We start from the raw sequence: 16732 nt of genomic DNA, 5'->3' as shown, positions 1-16732 counted from the left end.
GGTGGTGCCTTACACTCTAATTATGTGAATAGAAGCTATTGTTGTTATTCTTACTTTTCAGCTAAGGAGAATTGAGGCTTATGTCACATAGGAAAAAATATTATGAGCAAGTCTTGCCCTTAAAATCATTCTGATGGTCAAATGCAGATTTGCTTTTTTGGTGGACTCTTGAGAATGTGGGAAATAGACCCATGTCCACTTTATGCAAAGAGAAAAAGGTGGCATGAGAGTGGGAATCTTTGAACGTCAAGGATGCTTTTGCATTCCTTGGGTTGTGAACAACTGATGGAGTCAAACTATAAATAAGCAGAACCATGACTTATTACCAGGATCTGTACAGAATGAATCATGGCTTCTGAGTTAGAGTAGACTCTAAAGTGCACAGTTGTAAGGCTTCCCCTTTCTTGGGTTTGAAGAGGATATTTCAAACTATTAGAAAGAAATTCCATCTATGCTACAGAAAAATTGCAGGAAAAAGAATCCCCAGAAACTAGTTGCATGTCTACATTTTTCTTTCTTTTCCAAGTTTTTGTGTTTATGGCTAAGTTCATTTTTTATATTGTCCAGAAAGATGCTAATATTCAAATGGCCTTATGACATAAGGACCACTAACAAGGGGTTGAAGTAAACATCCTGGAAAAAAAAGATGACTACCTTTAAATATTATTAACAGTGTGAACTTGGCAGAGCAGATGCTTATATTGACTTTAGTAACCTTTGAAAACTATTCGAAATGTTTTATTTCAGGGATGTGCATTCCTGATTGTGATTTCACAGTGTGAATGAAATAAAGTGACTTAAATTGCTAGAAACAGTGTGAGCTCTGCATCAGATAAACATGAGTTCAAGTTCTGCTGCTGCTACTTTCTATCTGTGATCTTGGGACTACTGTGTATCCTCTCTGAGCCTCAATTTCTTCATCTACAAAGTGTGGAAAATAATATGTATATTAATATGTCATTTTAAAGATTAAAGGTGATAGTATATATGAGAAAAACCAAACACAGAATGTGTCATACTGTGTTAGCCCATTTTCATACTGCTGTAAAGAACTGCCCAAGACAGGATTATTTATAAAGGAAAGAGGCTTAATTGACTTACAGTCCTGCATAGCTGGGGAAGCTTCAGGAAACTTATAATCACGGCAAAAGGCGAATGGGAAGCAAGGCATCTTCTTCACAAGGTAGCAGGAAGGAGAATGAACGCAAGAGAAACTACCAAACACTTATGACACCATCAGATCTTGTGAGAACCCACTCACTATCTTGAGAATAGCATGGGGGAGACCATCCCCATGACTCGATTACCTCCACCTTATCTCTCCCTTGACACGTGGAGATTATGAGGATTATGGGGATTACAATTCAAGATGAGATTTGGGTGGAGACACAAAACCTAAACCATATCACATACAGTATGTATACAGTAAAAACTGGTACCCATTAATCATTTTCTGTTGCTGAAACCTAAGGTAAAATTTATATATTTTACATTCTGTATAAATTGGGATTAAAAAGAATCTGAAGTGTCACAATTAAATTAATCACAAAGCATATAAAAGGAAATACAGGAATATTTTCACCATATTCTTAGTAGCAATAGTGTATCTCTGTTCTCCAAAGACTCTTAGTTGCAAGAAACATTGACCCACCTAAATGAATTCAAGTGTAAGTAACTAAATTGTAAATATCTAGATAATTGCATTTTGGTTTCCTGTGGACTAGAATGTAAAATGCCAAGGTTATTTTTATTTTGTGGTTTTTGTTTTTCAGGGGCAACATTTTCTGTTTCTTCTTTGTGGTGTGTGCGCCATCCTTTTATTCCTGACCAATGTTCCTTCTTTACTCATCTTGTATGTGGTCCAGATTGGCTATGAGCCCCTACACTACTTTGTGGCTTCAGTGATATCATTGAGCAGATACCTCCCCCAGGATCCCTTATTTGAATTCATCAAAACCCAGCTAAGAATTTCTGAGGACATTTTCTAGAATCTTTAAGTTTACATTAACTTCTATCTGTTCCACTTTATGGACACCTACTATACTTTAAATTTCTATTCACAGGACCCTGCTTTGTCATTTAGATGGTAAACTCCTTGAGGGTCGGGTCATGTTTTCTTCACTCAGCAAATTGCTAACACCTGTGACACTGCTTTACATGTAATAAGCAACCATTAATTTGTTTGATCATTTAAATTAAAAGTCTTTGGGTTGGACGAGTCTAGTAGAAGATAATGACATCACGAGCATTTAGCATTTACTGTAATTAAGTCTGTTATCGGAGTGTGCTACAGATACTACTTGGTACTGTTTTTGAGCTCATCTTTGTTCTTGGATTTTACCTCTTTTTCTTCTGTTTGTTCCATGATTAGCAAATTTTCTGATTCCTGACTGCCATTTAAACTCATTTCTCCCAGTTTTTCACACTTAAATTCACCTTGTCACACTCACATGCTTGATTTCACAGCTGTTTCTAAGATGGTTATGGCTTACACACCATTTCAGTCATTCATTTATTACTCAAATGTTTCTTGAGAAACTACTTTTTCAGGCAGCTTTGCAGGCAATAAGGATATAGCAGTGAATCTTCAGTAGATTCACTGGAATGAAATAATACAAATTAAAATCAACAAAGGAAAAAGGCATATGGGGCAGAGTTCAGGAGAAACTGAGAGTTCATTTCCAGTTGTCTTCTGTCCAGAGTTGTACAAATAGCACTTATTTGTCCCTGCAGCAATGCGTGACAGTACATGCAGAGTGTTGCCAACGGCGGATGCTCATCCAAGCCTTAGTGCCCAGGGGTCACTATTATTGGAGGTCAGTTATATAAACATGTCTGACCACCCATGTGGCTGATCTTCATTACTGTTTTTAGCCCCTTCAGAAGTCAGACTGATTCTGCGTGTCCCAAAGCCCCCAGCAAGAATCACGTTGTTATCATCATTGTTAGCATAGAGTGTCTGGTGTGGCCCAGGGCTCCAGCTAAACACAGGTACTCTTATAAGTTAAGATATTCCAAGGGCTTAAAGGTTATCTCCCAGGAATTGGTTAAGGGACAAGCCTTTCTTTTGAATGTGCTGAGTTTGGACGATTCACTTTTTACTGCACAAGGGCTAACCTCACTTTCTTTCTTCTCTCAAGGACCAAGCCCTGTGCTATCTAAACAATTGTTTCCAATGTTGTTTCCTTAGTTTTAGTTTTATAGTGGCAATATTAGGTCCCAGTTACTCTATCATAGACAGGAATTATAGTCAAGTAATCTGAAAAACTCTTTATAAAATGTTATTTCATTCTTATTACTTCCTTTCTATGCTTTTAAATATATTCTATAATGTGCCTGTATAAAAATGTACATAATTCGTTAGCACATATAAATGACACCTAAATAAATATGTACACATATTTGAGGTGCTTACTTTTTTTACTCAATTAACAATCTAGTAGTTTGGAAGCTACTGAGTTTGACAACTGTTTATTTGCATCTTTTAATAGGAAGGGCACTTCAGGAGTTAACAAAGATAAATGAAAAAGAATCTTGTTATCACAGACATCCTGTGGCAGCTTTTGTTTTTCATTTGTTTTCTAGAAAAATGTGTACACAAATGACAATAAATTAAGACAGAGTATGAAAAGTGCTGCAGAGAAAGGTAAAAATAATATAACAAAAGTGTGACAGTATGACCAGGTCACTTCTGGTTTTGAGGACCAGAAAAAGCTTCATGGAGAAAGTAGCATTTCTGAGGTATTTAAACATTGATTAAGATGGTTTTCAGGAGCTATCAGACAAGAAAGATGCCATACAAGCTAAAATTGTGAAGGGGAAGTTGTGACAATAGTAAAATAATCATTTTTGATACAGGAAACTGTATAGTAGTGATTACCTGAAGATAAAGCTGAATGGAGAGCTGTGAATGTCTGGGTAAGGCATTGGGACAGGATAGTACTCATTATATTTGTAAAGAGAAGACATATAATAAGAGCTAAGTTTGGATTTCTCGGAAATCAGATATAACTTTATTTTTGTTTCCCTCTATGCATTTCTTATGATTGGCTTTAATAAAGTATTCTCTTACTTTCAGAATTTGACTATGATGTGTTCAGCTGTGCTTTTTCTTTTTCCTGTTTGATGTTCATGGTGATGTAAGGCTCTTGGGTTGATGTTTTTCATCAGATTTGGGAAAATTTTGGCCATTACTTATTCCAATATTATTCTGTATCATTCTCTTTCTCCTGTTGTTTTTTTGTTTTGTTTTGTTTTTGGTTTTGGTTTTGTTTTTGTTTTTGATAATATTACACAGGTTACTTATACTCAATTCAGTTGCCACTCCCACTTTTTTCCTCCGTGCTTCAGTTTGGATAATTTGCATTGGCCTAGCTTCAGATATCCTGGTCCTTTCTTTTGCAATGTCCAATATGCTATTAAGTCCACTCAAATAATACTTATGTAATGTATTGTTATTTTCATTCTAAAAATTTTATTTAGTTCTTAGGAGTTTCCATTTCTTCTCCATATGCAATATAGAGATACATACTGTTATAAATAAAGTTTCAGTGCCACAAAAGAAATAGCACTCAAATATTAAAAAGAAAATTTATTAAAGAAAATTTTCTTTTTAATTCTCAGCAAGGCAATGTAATGTACTTCTGTTGGAGGGTGCGCCCTTACAGATGGAGCAATGGTGAGCGCACACCTGGACAAGAGAGGAAAAGGGGTTCTTATCCCTAACACACGTAGCCCCTGCTGCTGTGTCTTTCCCCTATTGGCTAGGGTTAGATGGCTAAACTAATTCCGATTCGCTAATTTAAAGAGAGTGACAGGTTGAGTTGTCTGGTGGGAAAAAATGGTCATGCAGGGTGGAGAATGAGTCAGGGCGGAGGAGGTAGCAGGTAATTGGAATGAGTCAGGGTGGAATAGGTGATTGAAATGCGTCAGGGTGGAGCAGGTAATCGAAAAACGTTGCCTTATGAGGAAGTTAAGTTTAAAAGTAGAAGGCAAAGAATTGAACATACTGACATATTGATTCTTTGAAAAGAAATTTAGAACTCATATCTAACAATACATATATATTTTATATATATTATATACATATATGTATTGATCTGTATATGACAGATGTATGTATGGCAGATATGTATATATTAATACCTATATATGGCATATAGACATTTATATACCTTGTGTGTGTATCTTTTCCTATAAGTTACTTAATATATTCACATTAGTTTTAAAATCCTTATCTGCTAGTTTCAACACTTGGGTCATATACAGGTCTGCTTCTATTTACTGTGTTTTCTGTCCACTAGGAGTCATATTTTTCTGCTTTTTGTTAGGTCACAAAATATTTATAATGTTCTGAACATTATATACAATAAATCAATAGAGATTGAAGCATAATATTTCTTTTGTGTTTTATTTCCCCAAAAAGTGGTAGTTCTTTCCTCTGGCAGTTAAGGTGAGGATCTGTTCATTGAGACCCTTCCTAAAGTTGTTGAACTTAACTGGAGCTGGACTGTGATTAGCCCAACTTCCATCCCTCTGAAAAATCACTGCTTTGATATTTCAATATTTGAACTAGAGAGGCATTGACTAAAGTTATAATGTTTTAGTTAATATTTTTATTTAGTACTGGCAAGGTCCTTATACATGTAACTTTGGTAAATTAACTCATTAGTTCTAGTAGTTTGGGGATTTGGGGGATGAATGTCCCAGAATTTTTTCTATAAACCATTAAATCATTTGTGAATTAAAGTTTCTTCTTTCTAAACTTTGCTTATTTTATTTCTTTATTTTTGTCTGGTATTGGCTAAGATTGCTAGTAGAATATTGCGGTGAAGTAGGAAAAGAAGATGTCTTTGACTTGCTACCGAAATAATTCAGTATTTCATCACTGAATATGATATAAGCTATAGATTTTTCAAGAGTGCTTTTATCAGATGGAGGAAAAACACTTCTTTTCTTAGTTTGCCAAGAGTTTGTATCATGAATGGATGATGAATATTGTCAAATTTTTTTTGCACTCATGGAAATAATATTATGTTAATATATTGAATTGCATTGATTTCCACATGTGAAATCAGCTTTACATTACTGGCATAAAGCACACTTGGTCATGATTTTTTTCTATTGCTGGGTTTGATTTGAGAATATTTTAAATATTTTCTCATCTATGTTTATAAAAATTATATATCCATATTTTCTTTTCTTAAAATTGTCCCTTTCTGGTTTTGGGGTCAGGGTAATTCTCGTCTCCTACTATGGAATGAAAAGTGTTTCCTTCTATTTTTTCTGAAAGAATTTGTAAAAAAAAAATTGTTTTTAAAATTTTTTTTAAATAATAGTAGCAAAAAAGTTTGCTAGTATTTATTAATTGAACCATATGACCCTGGAGGGTTTTTTGATAAATATTTAATCATGAATTCAGTTTTTAATCAATGCAGGACTATTTACATTTTCTATTTTAATTAGGTCAAATTTTATAAATGTATCTTTCAGGAAATTCACTGATTTTGTGTGTCTTTGAATTAATTGGCATAGTATTGTTTATAATACTTCCTTATTACCCTTTTAAAATCATCAGTATCTCTCATGATCATCTTTTGAATATGTAAATTTTCTCTATTGTTCACAAATTTTGTTTAAATTATTTCTACTCTTTATTGTTTCCTTCTACTTACCTTCTGTTTAATTTCCTTTTCTTCCTCTAGTTTCTTAAAGTGGTCACAGATTTTAAATCCTTCTTTTCTAATATAACCATTTAAAGATATAAACTTCTCATTAATCACTGCCTTATTTGCACACCACAGTTTGATTTGATATCTTTTCATTCTCATTTTGTTCTAAATATTTATTATATTTACTTGTATTTTTTTTCTTTGGTTCACAAGTTATTTAGAAGTGCAGTGTTTAATTTTCAAATGTTGGGGATTTTTTTATATATCTTATTACCATTGCTTTCTAAATTAATTCATTGTGATCAGATACCATACCCTGTAACATTTCAGCTTTAAAGTCTATCAATATTTACTTTATAGCCCAGCTATAGCCCAGGTCTATCCTTTTGGTAGATGTTCCATGTGCACTTGAAAATAGTGTGCATTTTATCATTACTGGGTATTAGTGTCCTGAAACTGTCAATTAGGTCACATTGGTGATAACGCTTTCCAAATCTTATGTGTATATTTTTTAAAATTTATTTTTGTCTACTTTTCTTCTGTTGGTTGCTGTGAAAACTGTGTCATAAAAGCTCCAACTATGATCATAGACTTATCTGTTTCTTCCTTTAATTCTGTCAGTTTTTGCATCATGTATTCTGTAACTCTGCTTATAGGCACATGTTATGTCTTCTTGAATAATTTATTGTTTTTCATCATTTTCCAATTCTTTTCTTTATATTTGCTAATAGTCTTCATCTTGAGGCCCGTTTTATGTGATGTAATATTAGCTTGAACATCTTTCTTATGTTAATTATCTGCGTGGTATGTCATTTTCCATTCTTTGACCCTCCACCTATTTGGGCCTTAATCACTTTTCAGGTTCCCAGGATGCAGATGCTGAAGTATTTCCTGCAGGAGTTTATTTGGGTTGTGCTCTCAGTATTAGTTCCTTTTGAGGGGCATGAAAGAAGCAGGGCTGGATTAAGAGACGTTGATCTGTAGTACCGTTGCAACAGAGGTCTCAGCTAGTCTTATGAGACTATGGTGACCCTTAGGGTAAGAGGGAATAGTCATTTTACCCCTCCATTGACCAGTCAGTAGATGAGGGCTGCCCTCAGAAAGAGTGTGCTTTTGGGCACAGTGACCTTCTTTAGTTGAGGGCAAGTTTTGGGAAGGAACTCAGTTGAAAGCTGCCAGTTGGTAACACTCTGAGCAGCTATGGGAATGAGTTCTTCAGGATGTCTGGGCAGTGTACTATAGTAGCACAATATGCTGATATTTAAAGTGCTTCTCTTGTAGATCCTCCGTAGTTAGGTCTTGGTTGTATAATCTAATCTGACCATAGTTGGCTGTTCATTGGAGTGTTTAGTTCATTGATATTTAGTGTAATCATCAATGTGTTTGAGTTCGAGTGTGCCATCTTGCTTTGTGTTTTCCATTTTTTCATATATATTCTTTGTTTCCTTCCCTTTTTTTGTCTTCTTAGGGTTAATCGAATTCTTTAAAATGCTATTTTAATCGTTCTGTTGGCTTTTTGTTATACCTGATGGTATTTTTCTTAACATTTAACGCTTCGGATTACTGCATGTACCCTAAACTTAACCTCTTATCCAAATTTAATATAACACCTCATGCCAAATGAAAGAACCTCGAAAAATATAATTTCACGTCACTTTTTGCTATTGTTGTCACATATTACATCTATATTATAAGTCCATGTATATAATGCAATTATTTTGGCTTCAATAGGCTGTCTTTCATGAATTAAGAGAAAAATAAAAGATAATCTCTTATCTTTACCTATATATTTACATTTATGTTATTCTGAATTCTTTCCTGTAGGTTTGAGTTTTCAAAAGTCTGGTATCTTTTCTTTGATCTGAAGGTCTTCCTTTAGTATTTGTTATCGTTCAGGTTGTTGGTGAGAAATTCTCTCAACTTTTATTTATCTTGTATGTTTCTCTCTTTCATGAAAGCATGTGTAGCTTCTCTGGGCTACTGCACAGTTCTTTTTCCTGGTTTCGTTTTCTTTTTTTCTTTTTCCTTTTTTTTTTTTTTTTTCCGTGATGGAGTCTGGCTCTGCGGCCCAGGCTGGAGTGCAGTGGCGCGATCTCCGCTCACTGCAAGCTCCGCCTCCCGGATTCACGCCATTCTTCTGCCTCAGCCTCTGGAGTAGCTGGGACGACAGGCGCCTGCCACCAAGCCCGGCTAATTTTTTTTTTCATATTTTTAGTAGAGACGGGGTTTCACTGTGTTAGCCAGGATGGTCTAGATTTCCTAACCTCGTGATGTACCCGCCTCGGCCTTCCTAAATGCTGGGATTACAGGCGTGAACCACCCGCCCGGCCTCTAGTTTCTTTTTCAAAAGATGGTCAGCCCTTCAAGAATCACAGTTTTGGCCGGGCGCGGTGGCTCAAGCCTGTAATCCCAGCACTTTGGGAGGCCGAGACGGGCGGATCACGAGGTCAGGAGATCGAGACCATCCTGGCTAACACAATGAAACCCCGTCTCCACTAAAAATACAAAAAAAAAAAATTAGCCGGGCGTGGTGGCGGCGCCTGTAGTCCCAGCTACTCGGGAGGCTGAGGCAGGAGAATGGCGGGAACCCGGGAGGCGGAGCTTGCAGTGAGCCGAGATCGCGCCACTGCACTCCAGCCTGGGCGACAGAGCGAGACTCCGCCTCAAAAAAAAAAAAAAAAAAAAAAAAGAATCACAGTTTTATTTTATCCCAATTGTAGCACAATCCCTGGAGCAAACATAAGTCAAAACCCTATTCCTGAATTTATACCAAAAGTGTTACAAAACCAGCTCTCAGGACTTAGGCTCATTTTTCGGCTCCCTGGGTCAACAAGGTCAGCTGGAAGCTTCCGTTTAATTTTGAGTTCACACTTTATTTCTAGCTACTGATTTCTTCATTATTGGTGGCAGGGATTGCCAAATTTGGGAATTAAACATTTTCAGCTCTCTAGTGTGTAGCTAAGGTGATCAGTTTAGGAGGGTGGGTATGTATATCAGCTTAAATTGCCAAGATGACAGAATTTGCATTTTTTCTTACAGTATTGTATGGAACAGTCATAGGATTATTTTTTGTTATTTCTATATGTTAATAATAATATGTTTTATTTTTATGTTAGTAATGTGTTTTCCATATTATGTTATAATATGTTATATTGTTACAAACAGGTTATGAGGCATAACTTACTACGGAAGCTTTTCTTATTTATTTATGCATTTGTTTGTTTGTATGTATGTTTGCTTCTAATGAACTGGCATGTTCATCTGGTTGACTAAGTCTTAGATACTGGTTTTCATTATTACCATGAGATCACGTGGTCAATAGAATAATATTTGTAGTCTATTAAAAAATAACTGCTGCAATTTCAACTCTTCTCTGCTGCTTACTGCTCTACCAGGTCTATGGACATGCAGGACCTAGCAAGTCCTCATACTCTTGTTGGAGGTGGTGATACTCCAGGTAGCTCCAAACTGGAAAAATCTAATCTCAGCAGCACATCGGTTACTACAAATGGGACAGGAGGTAAGTGTACTACCCTGAAGATACCCAGAATCGTATTTCAATGTTTGCTTTAATTTTACTTCTTAGGGATCTGCTAATAAACAAATATCTTCTTATCAATAACACAAATCAACATTATATCCAAGGTATATATAATTAATATTGATTGTTTTGATGATTTTCTTGAAATTTTTGCTCCTGCTCTATAGCTGGGAACTTTCACAGAGAATAGATAGCATTGAGCAACATTTCAAGGGCCTTGAGCAAGGCTTTCTTTTTGTATTTGCCCTTATAAATATTCCACAAAATTTAGAAATTGAGGTCAAAGGATTTCCACCCTGGTGTTAGCAAAAATTTCTATATGTGTTGTGTGTGTGTACACACACAACTTTTTGGTTTTGTTTTGAATTACAAAGAAAGGTTACCTCAACGTTTTTCTTAAAAATGTTTTTTCTTATAAGTGCTTTATAAAAAAAAAAAAAACATGATTTTGGAAATACAAAAATACTAATATCTGCTGCATTTTCTTTTCAAACAGAATAACACCTAACATTTATTTTAAAAGGAATTGCTTTTTTTCAGATAATTTCTCATTCTATTAGCCTGTAATTATGCCACAGCATATGGCAACAATAATAGCTGTTACTTCAGATATTCCGCTTTATTATTTTTATAAAATATATTCAACCTGTCAGAAAATGTGTTCCAATTTTTGTATCAGAATGTGTATTTATAGAGAGATTATGTACACACTTATATATAGACTGTATTTTAAATTATTCACAATTTGAAATTTTGTAGATCCATCTAGCCAGTCAATTTAGAATTATATGACATTTAATTTGTAAAAACTATATTGTCAGATATTAGCATTTGCCACATCATATTTTCTTTTAAATTTTAAATAACTATCTATGAAATTGATACACCTCTTCCCATTTCTTTTAGAATAACGATGCCATCTAAAATTTTCTTTGTAAGGTTGTGTGCATTGCAACTTACCTGTATTTAATAATGTTTTACACCAATTCCCTTGTAGATTAACATTTTCCTTGTTTATGATGTTTATTTGTCTCTAAACATGCATCTGTAATTTCATCTAATTATGCAGTTGCAAATGTATAGAATATTTAGTGATGAAAACTGGAGGAAGGTACATTTAAACCCTAAATTGGGTACAAATAATAAAATTTAAAAACTCAAGCACTCTAGAACCAGACTGGTGAAGTTCACTAATCCTCATATGCATATATTTGAACTGAAACAAACCTGATAAACTAAAATGTTAAAGTCATACAGTACAGTTACAATTTTGGCTAAAAGTTCAGAAACCAGTGCAAGCATTGAAGATTATTCATATCAGCAGGCATTCAGACAATGAACTTTTATACTGTTCCTGTTCTTAGGGGACAACATGACTGTTTTAAACACAGCAGACTGGTTGCTGAGTTGCAACACCCCCTCTTCTGCAACAAGTATGAGAGATGCTGGTACACTGCATGTGTTTGGGTGTGTGGATTTGCCCCTCTGGATTGCTGTTTGTTGCTATGTCTATGTTTGCATCTCTTTTCTGTGTTCAGTACTGAAAAAGGAAAAATGAACATGCCTTTTAGTTGTTTATTGACAGCAGTTGGTTATGATTTTTTATCAATTTGTATTCTTAGATTTTTTTTAGGTCAGTAGTATTCTTTTCTTAAATGTTTCATAATTTCACCTAAATGATGCATATATTAGTTTTCTCACTATTTATCAGTTTTATTACATGATTAATTTTGCCCAACAACTGCCATGTCAAATAGAGCGACTGAAGCAGAGTGGCCATGCATACAAACTTAATCACCTTCGTAATCCATAGACTTTCATAATTTAAATTAAATTCTTAATAAAGCAAAAGATATTTTCTACTCTACAGATTTTGAGAATTATTCCAATGTATATAAAGTAACATTAATAATCAGTATCCCCTCACCTTAAAAATTGTCAGTGGTGAAAGCTATACATTTAAAATTAGAAATTAATACTGGCTTTTAAATTTTTTTGTACTGTGGATATTAACTACATTCATACTTACACACATATTAACAAACTTTCTCTTAAATCAAATGCTAATATGCTAAAAAAAATCAAATAAAACAAAGCCATCACATTTTTGTGGCACCACCCAGTTGTAGAATCAAAAAGGAGCTCATGCCTGTTGGAAATGTGTATCACAAACAAACAGTTAGAATAGGCACAGTTTGGCTGGACCTTGCTCTATCTCCGACTAAATTAGAGTATATGATCAGTGAAGAAAAAGTACTTCAATATGCTCATTATTTGTATTTGTATAGTTTTAGTTTTAATTTTTTCAATTTTATACTTAAATATACTTTTCATACTTAAAAATATGTTGCTAGAATTTAGATACTGTTAATTCTATAGCAGGGTCTTTTTTTGTAAAGGGCCAGATAGTAAATATTTTTAGCTTTGTAGGTCACATGTCTGTGTTTCAGCTGCTCAGCTCTGCCATCATAGTGCAAAAGCAACCAGAGAAAATATGTAAATGAATAAGCGTGGCTATGTTCCAGTAAAACCTTGTGAGCCCTAAAATTTAAATTTCATATAATTTTCATGTGTCATGAAATATTGTCATTTTGACAACATTTTAAACATTTAATATGTAAAAAAATGTTCTTAGCTTACTGGCTGTGGTCTGTTCTCAAATAGTGTTTAACACAAGCAACATTATAATAGTGAATATGTGCGATCAATAGTAATTTACCTCTAATCTCAGCCAGAAACATTTTTCTAAGTAGTAAGCATCAAATTTTCCTGGTTCTTAATGTCAGTATTAAAACTCGTGAGGCCATAGGAGAAAAACAAGGAGTTGTGTTGTCAGGGCCACCATGGATCTGGATCTTAGCACTACTCTTACTGGCTGTGTCACCTTGAACAAGTTACTTAAGCTCTCTGAGCTTCAATTCCTTTCTATAAAAGGATGATAATAGTACTTCTTGGCATGACTTTTGTCTTAGATAATGTATATAAATTGCTTAGCAATAAATTCAGTATATCTTCCTTTCTTTAATTAGTAATGCAATAATAGGCAAAAGCTTTTTAAGGGAAATGAAAATATGCATTGTGTTAACAGACTCTCCATTTGGTCAGATAAATTTATTTGCATTTAGAAATGTGTAAACTGGGCTAAAGAAAGTAAACTTTTGGTAACAAAATGTTAAACTTTGATTATTAATAATATAGTCCTGGTAGCATATTATATGAAACTTTTAATGAATTTCAGTGACTTTTTTTTTTTTTTTTTTTTGAAATGGAGTCTCACTCTGTTGCCCAGGCTGGAGTTCAGTGGCACGATCTCTGCTCACTGCAAGTTCCATCTCCCAGGTTCACCCCATTCTCCTGCTCAGCCTCCAGAGTAGCAGGGACTACAGGCACCCACCACCATGCCCAGCTAATTTCTTATATTTTTAGTAAAGATGGGGTTTCACCATGTTAGCCAGGATGATCTTGATCTCCTTGACCTTGTGATACACCCACCTCAGCCTCCCGAAGTGCTGGGTTTGCCGGCGTGAGCCACCGTGCCCAGCTGAATGTCAATGACTTTTTATGGTGGGCGTTTGTGACACAGACTAAGCATTTGTTGTGTGATCTCTTCTATTAAGAATAAACTATTTTATTTTCAATTCTTGGTTTTTATTGTTGGAATTGTAGCACTTCATAAAATTATAATAAAACAAAAGGCAAAAGAAAAGAACTAATAGCTTTTCAAGATCATTCCAATAACTTGAGATGTTCAAAAAGATTATTTCTTTCTTTCTTTCTTTAAGACAGAGTCTCGCTCTGTCTACTAGGCTGGAGTGCAGTGGCGCCACCTCGGCTCACCGCAACTTCCGCCTCCCAAGTTCAAGTGATTCTCCTGCCTCAGCCTCATGAGTAGCTGGGACTACAGACACACACCACCACGCCCACCAGGATAATTTTTGTACTTTACTTAGTAGAGGCTGGGTTTCACCATGTTGCCCAGGCTGGTCATGAACTCCTGACCTCAGGTGATCTGACTACCTAGGCCTCCCAAACTGTTGGGATTACAGGCGTGGCCCACCACACCCGGCCTAATTTTTTTTAATTGACATAAGTTGATAGTATCACCTTTAGATTTTATCATACTATATTGGTGCTCTTTAAGTACGTTGCAATATTCTTGAAAGTAATTTAAGGTGTTTCCCTACCTTAATCCTTATTATATAATTACATCTGCAGATTTATATGGAATATAGATTTTCCTTTGAAATTTTTAGCACTTGTAAAATTATTAAAGTGTAAAATATGAAGATAGCATAAATGCAAGCTTACCTTAGCAAATAAAGCAGAGGTCGGGCCTTGTGAGCTGCCTGCTCTCTGTTGTCGCTATTTAGCTCTGCTATTGTTGCACAAAAGCAGCCATACATAATACCTACACAAATTAACATGATTGTATTTAAATAACTTGACTTTTGAACACAGAATTTGAATTTCATTAAAATATTCATGTAACAAAATATTCTCCTTTTGATGTTTTTCAGTCATTTAAAAAGGTAAAAACCATTCTTAGCTTAAAACCATACAGAAACAGACCATGAGTCAGATTTGGCACAACTCCTGATATAGATCTATATGCATATACATAAGTTATGTTGTACATATAAGAGTGCATGCCAATCATATGAACCTTTACTTCCAGATATAGGTAATTCCAGATTCTAATTTGCTTAATGGTGTCAGGATTCATGATGAACTACACTTTATATACAAAAATACTTAGATCTATTGGGAGGGCTAGGGCAGGATCTAAAAGAGTAAATTTTCACTTTCTCACTTAATTGAAGTGTATCAAGTTCCTATTATATGCCAAGTTCTATGCTAGGAAATGGGAACCCAGTGACCTAAAGAACACGATACCAGCCATCCAGGAACCAAAAGTCTAGCAGAGAGAAGCAGACATGAAAATAATGAATGCCATAATGTGTTCAAGGTGGATGAACAGTGGAGGGAGGGAATATTTGATTCTACATGGAGATTAAGAAATGACTTCAAAGGAAAGGTTTGGGGGAATAGAAATGAGACATTCTGATCAGCTTTATTTTTTTTTCTATATTTGAAAGCAATATAGAAAAGAATCTTCTAGAATTTTTACTGTAGAGACGACTGACTCACATGTAATGCATTAGTATTTATGCAGTAGAGCTACCTACTGCTGTGGGTCGGTTCTTTGTAGAGATTTTTTTTTAGAATAAAAGTCAGAAATGTCCTCATCAAATTATTTTACAAAATTAAATACTTTATGGGTAGTTAGGAATGAAAGACACTTGGTAATCATAGGTTTCTGAATGAATATATTGATTCAAACAAGCATAAATCATAGGCTATACTGATTATTAAAACCAGTAGGCGATACTTTTACTGCTTCCCTGCAGTGTTATAAATTGTAACTTTCCTGATCTAACTTTCTGAAATTCTTTGTAGAAACTAGGCTGTCAAAAGCCTCTGTATGAGCTTTTTGGGGTTCAGAAAGAAGTGTATGTGGAATTACATATATGTAGTTTTTTAAATGGACACCTTAAACTGGTGCACACACACCTTAATCTATGTTTAAACTACACTGATTTATGAAGATGAAATGTAAGTTATGTGGGTTCCCTTTCGAGGATGAAGCCTGAATTGCAACAAATGAATATGAACTTTGAGTTATGATAATAAAACAGACTTTCTCTAAAAGTAATTAATCAACATTAATGTTGTACTTAAATTCTAAAGACAATTTAAGGGGACAAGAGTAAGAATGCTTTAAAAATAAGTGTATGGCAGTAGGGATGAAGGTTGGGATGTGAAGACAGGAAATCTATGACTTAGTAGCCATTACTGATACCTGACAATAATCATGTATGACCTTAATTCAGTCTATATGTAAGAACTATTTTTAAAGCTAAAAAAATGGAAAAGCCAATCATGTGTATTTATTTATTTTTACTATTTGGCTCTGTCAGAAACATCCAAGTTGCAAGTAGCTAACTAGTGGGGAGCTGGGCCTGACAGTACAAGAATTTCTTAACAGTTCTGGACAAAGTGCTATAGAAAGTAATTTTATACCACTTTTAGCAAAATGAGCTCTGACTCCCTTACTTTGAAGATATAGAATAATAATCCCACAAAACTTCTCAACCTAGGACATTAAAATATCATTGTTTCCTTTGAAATCAAAACATTTTGTGTGTAAGCTTGCATTTGGTTAAGAAATATGGTGCTTGTCTTCTGTAGAAGGATTTTGCTTCCATCTTATTGCGTGTAATGAATTTGGATGCTGTCCTGAAAATAAATTAAAAGCCCCGTTTAAACATCATGTTAATTTAAGAAAAACAAAATATAGCTTAAAAATACATTTGAACAGTCAAGGAATAGACACCGATAATTATTTGGAATAAGGATTTTTACAAGTTAATAGTAATAGGACTACTAATTTTTGTCTTACTAATGAACATGTCTTACTTATTAGTTATTTGTCTTACTAATGAACATTTTTCCAATAGTG

General features: G+C 34.5%; 1 protein-coding gene across 14 annotated transcripts in view; it reads left to right on the top strand.

The window, feature by feature from the left end:
* Nucleotides 1-16732, top strand: part of EYA4 (EYA transcriptional coactivator and phosphatase 4) — a 282485-nt gene that overhangs the window by 193146 nt on the left and 72607 nt on the right. For 7 of the 14 annotated variants that reach the window (XM_050787975.1, XM_050787977.1, XM_050787980.1 and 4 more), the window contains 2 exons: nt 10067-10191; nt 11577-11645. In XM_050787975.1, the coding sequence (XP_050643932.1) occupies nt 10067-10191; nt 11577-11645 (194 nt within the window). The remainder of the gene's footprint in view (nt 1-10066; nt 10192-11576; nt 11646-16732) is intronic. The other 7 variants (XM_050787987.1, XM_050787985.1, XM_050787986.1 and 4 more) reach the window with 1 other exon arrangement.

This window comes from Macaca thibetana, chromosome 4, assembly GCF_024542745.1.
Source record: "Macaca thibetana thibetana isolate TM-01 chromosome 4, ASM2454274v1, whole genome shotgun sequence".
In the NCBI taxonomy this organism is placed as follows: Eukaryota; Metazoa; Chordata; class Mammalia; order Primates; family Cercopithecidae; genus Macaca; species Macaca thibetana.
The sequence above is the reverse complement of the archived record's forward strand: the minus strand, read 5'-3'. Positions and strand labels throughout refer to the sequence as shown.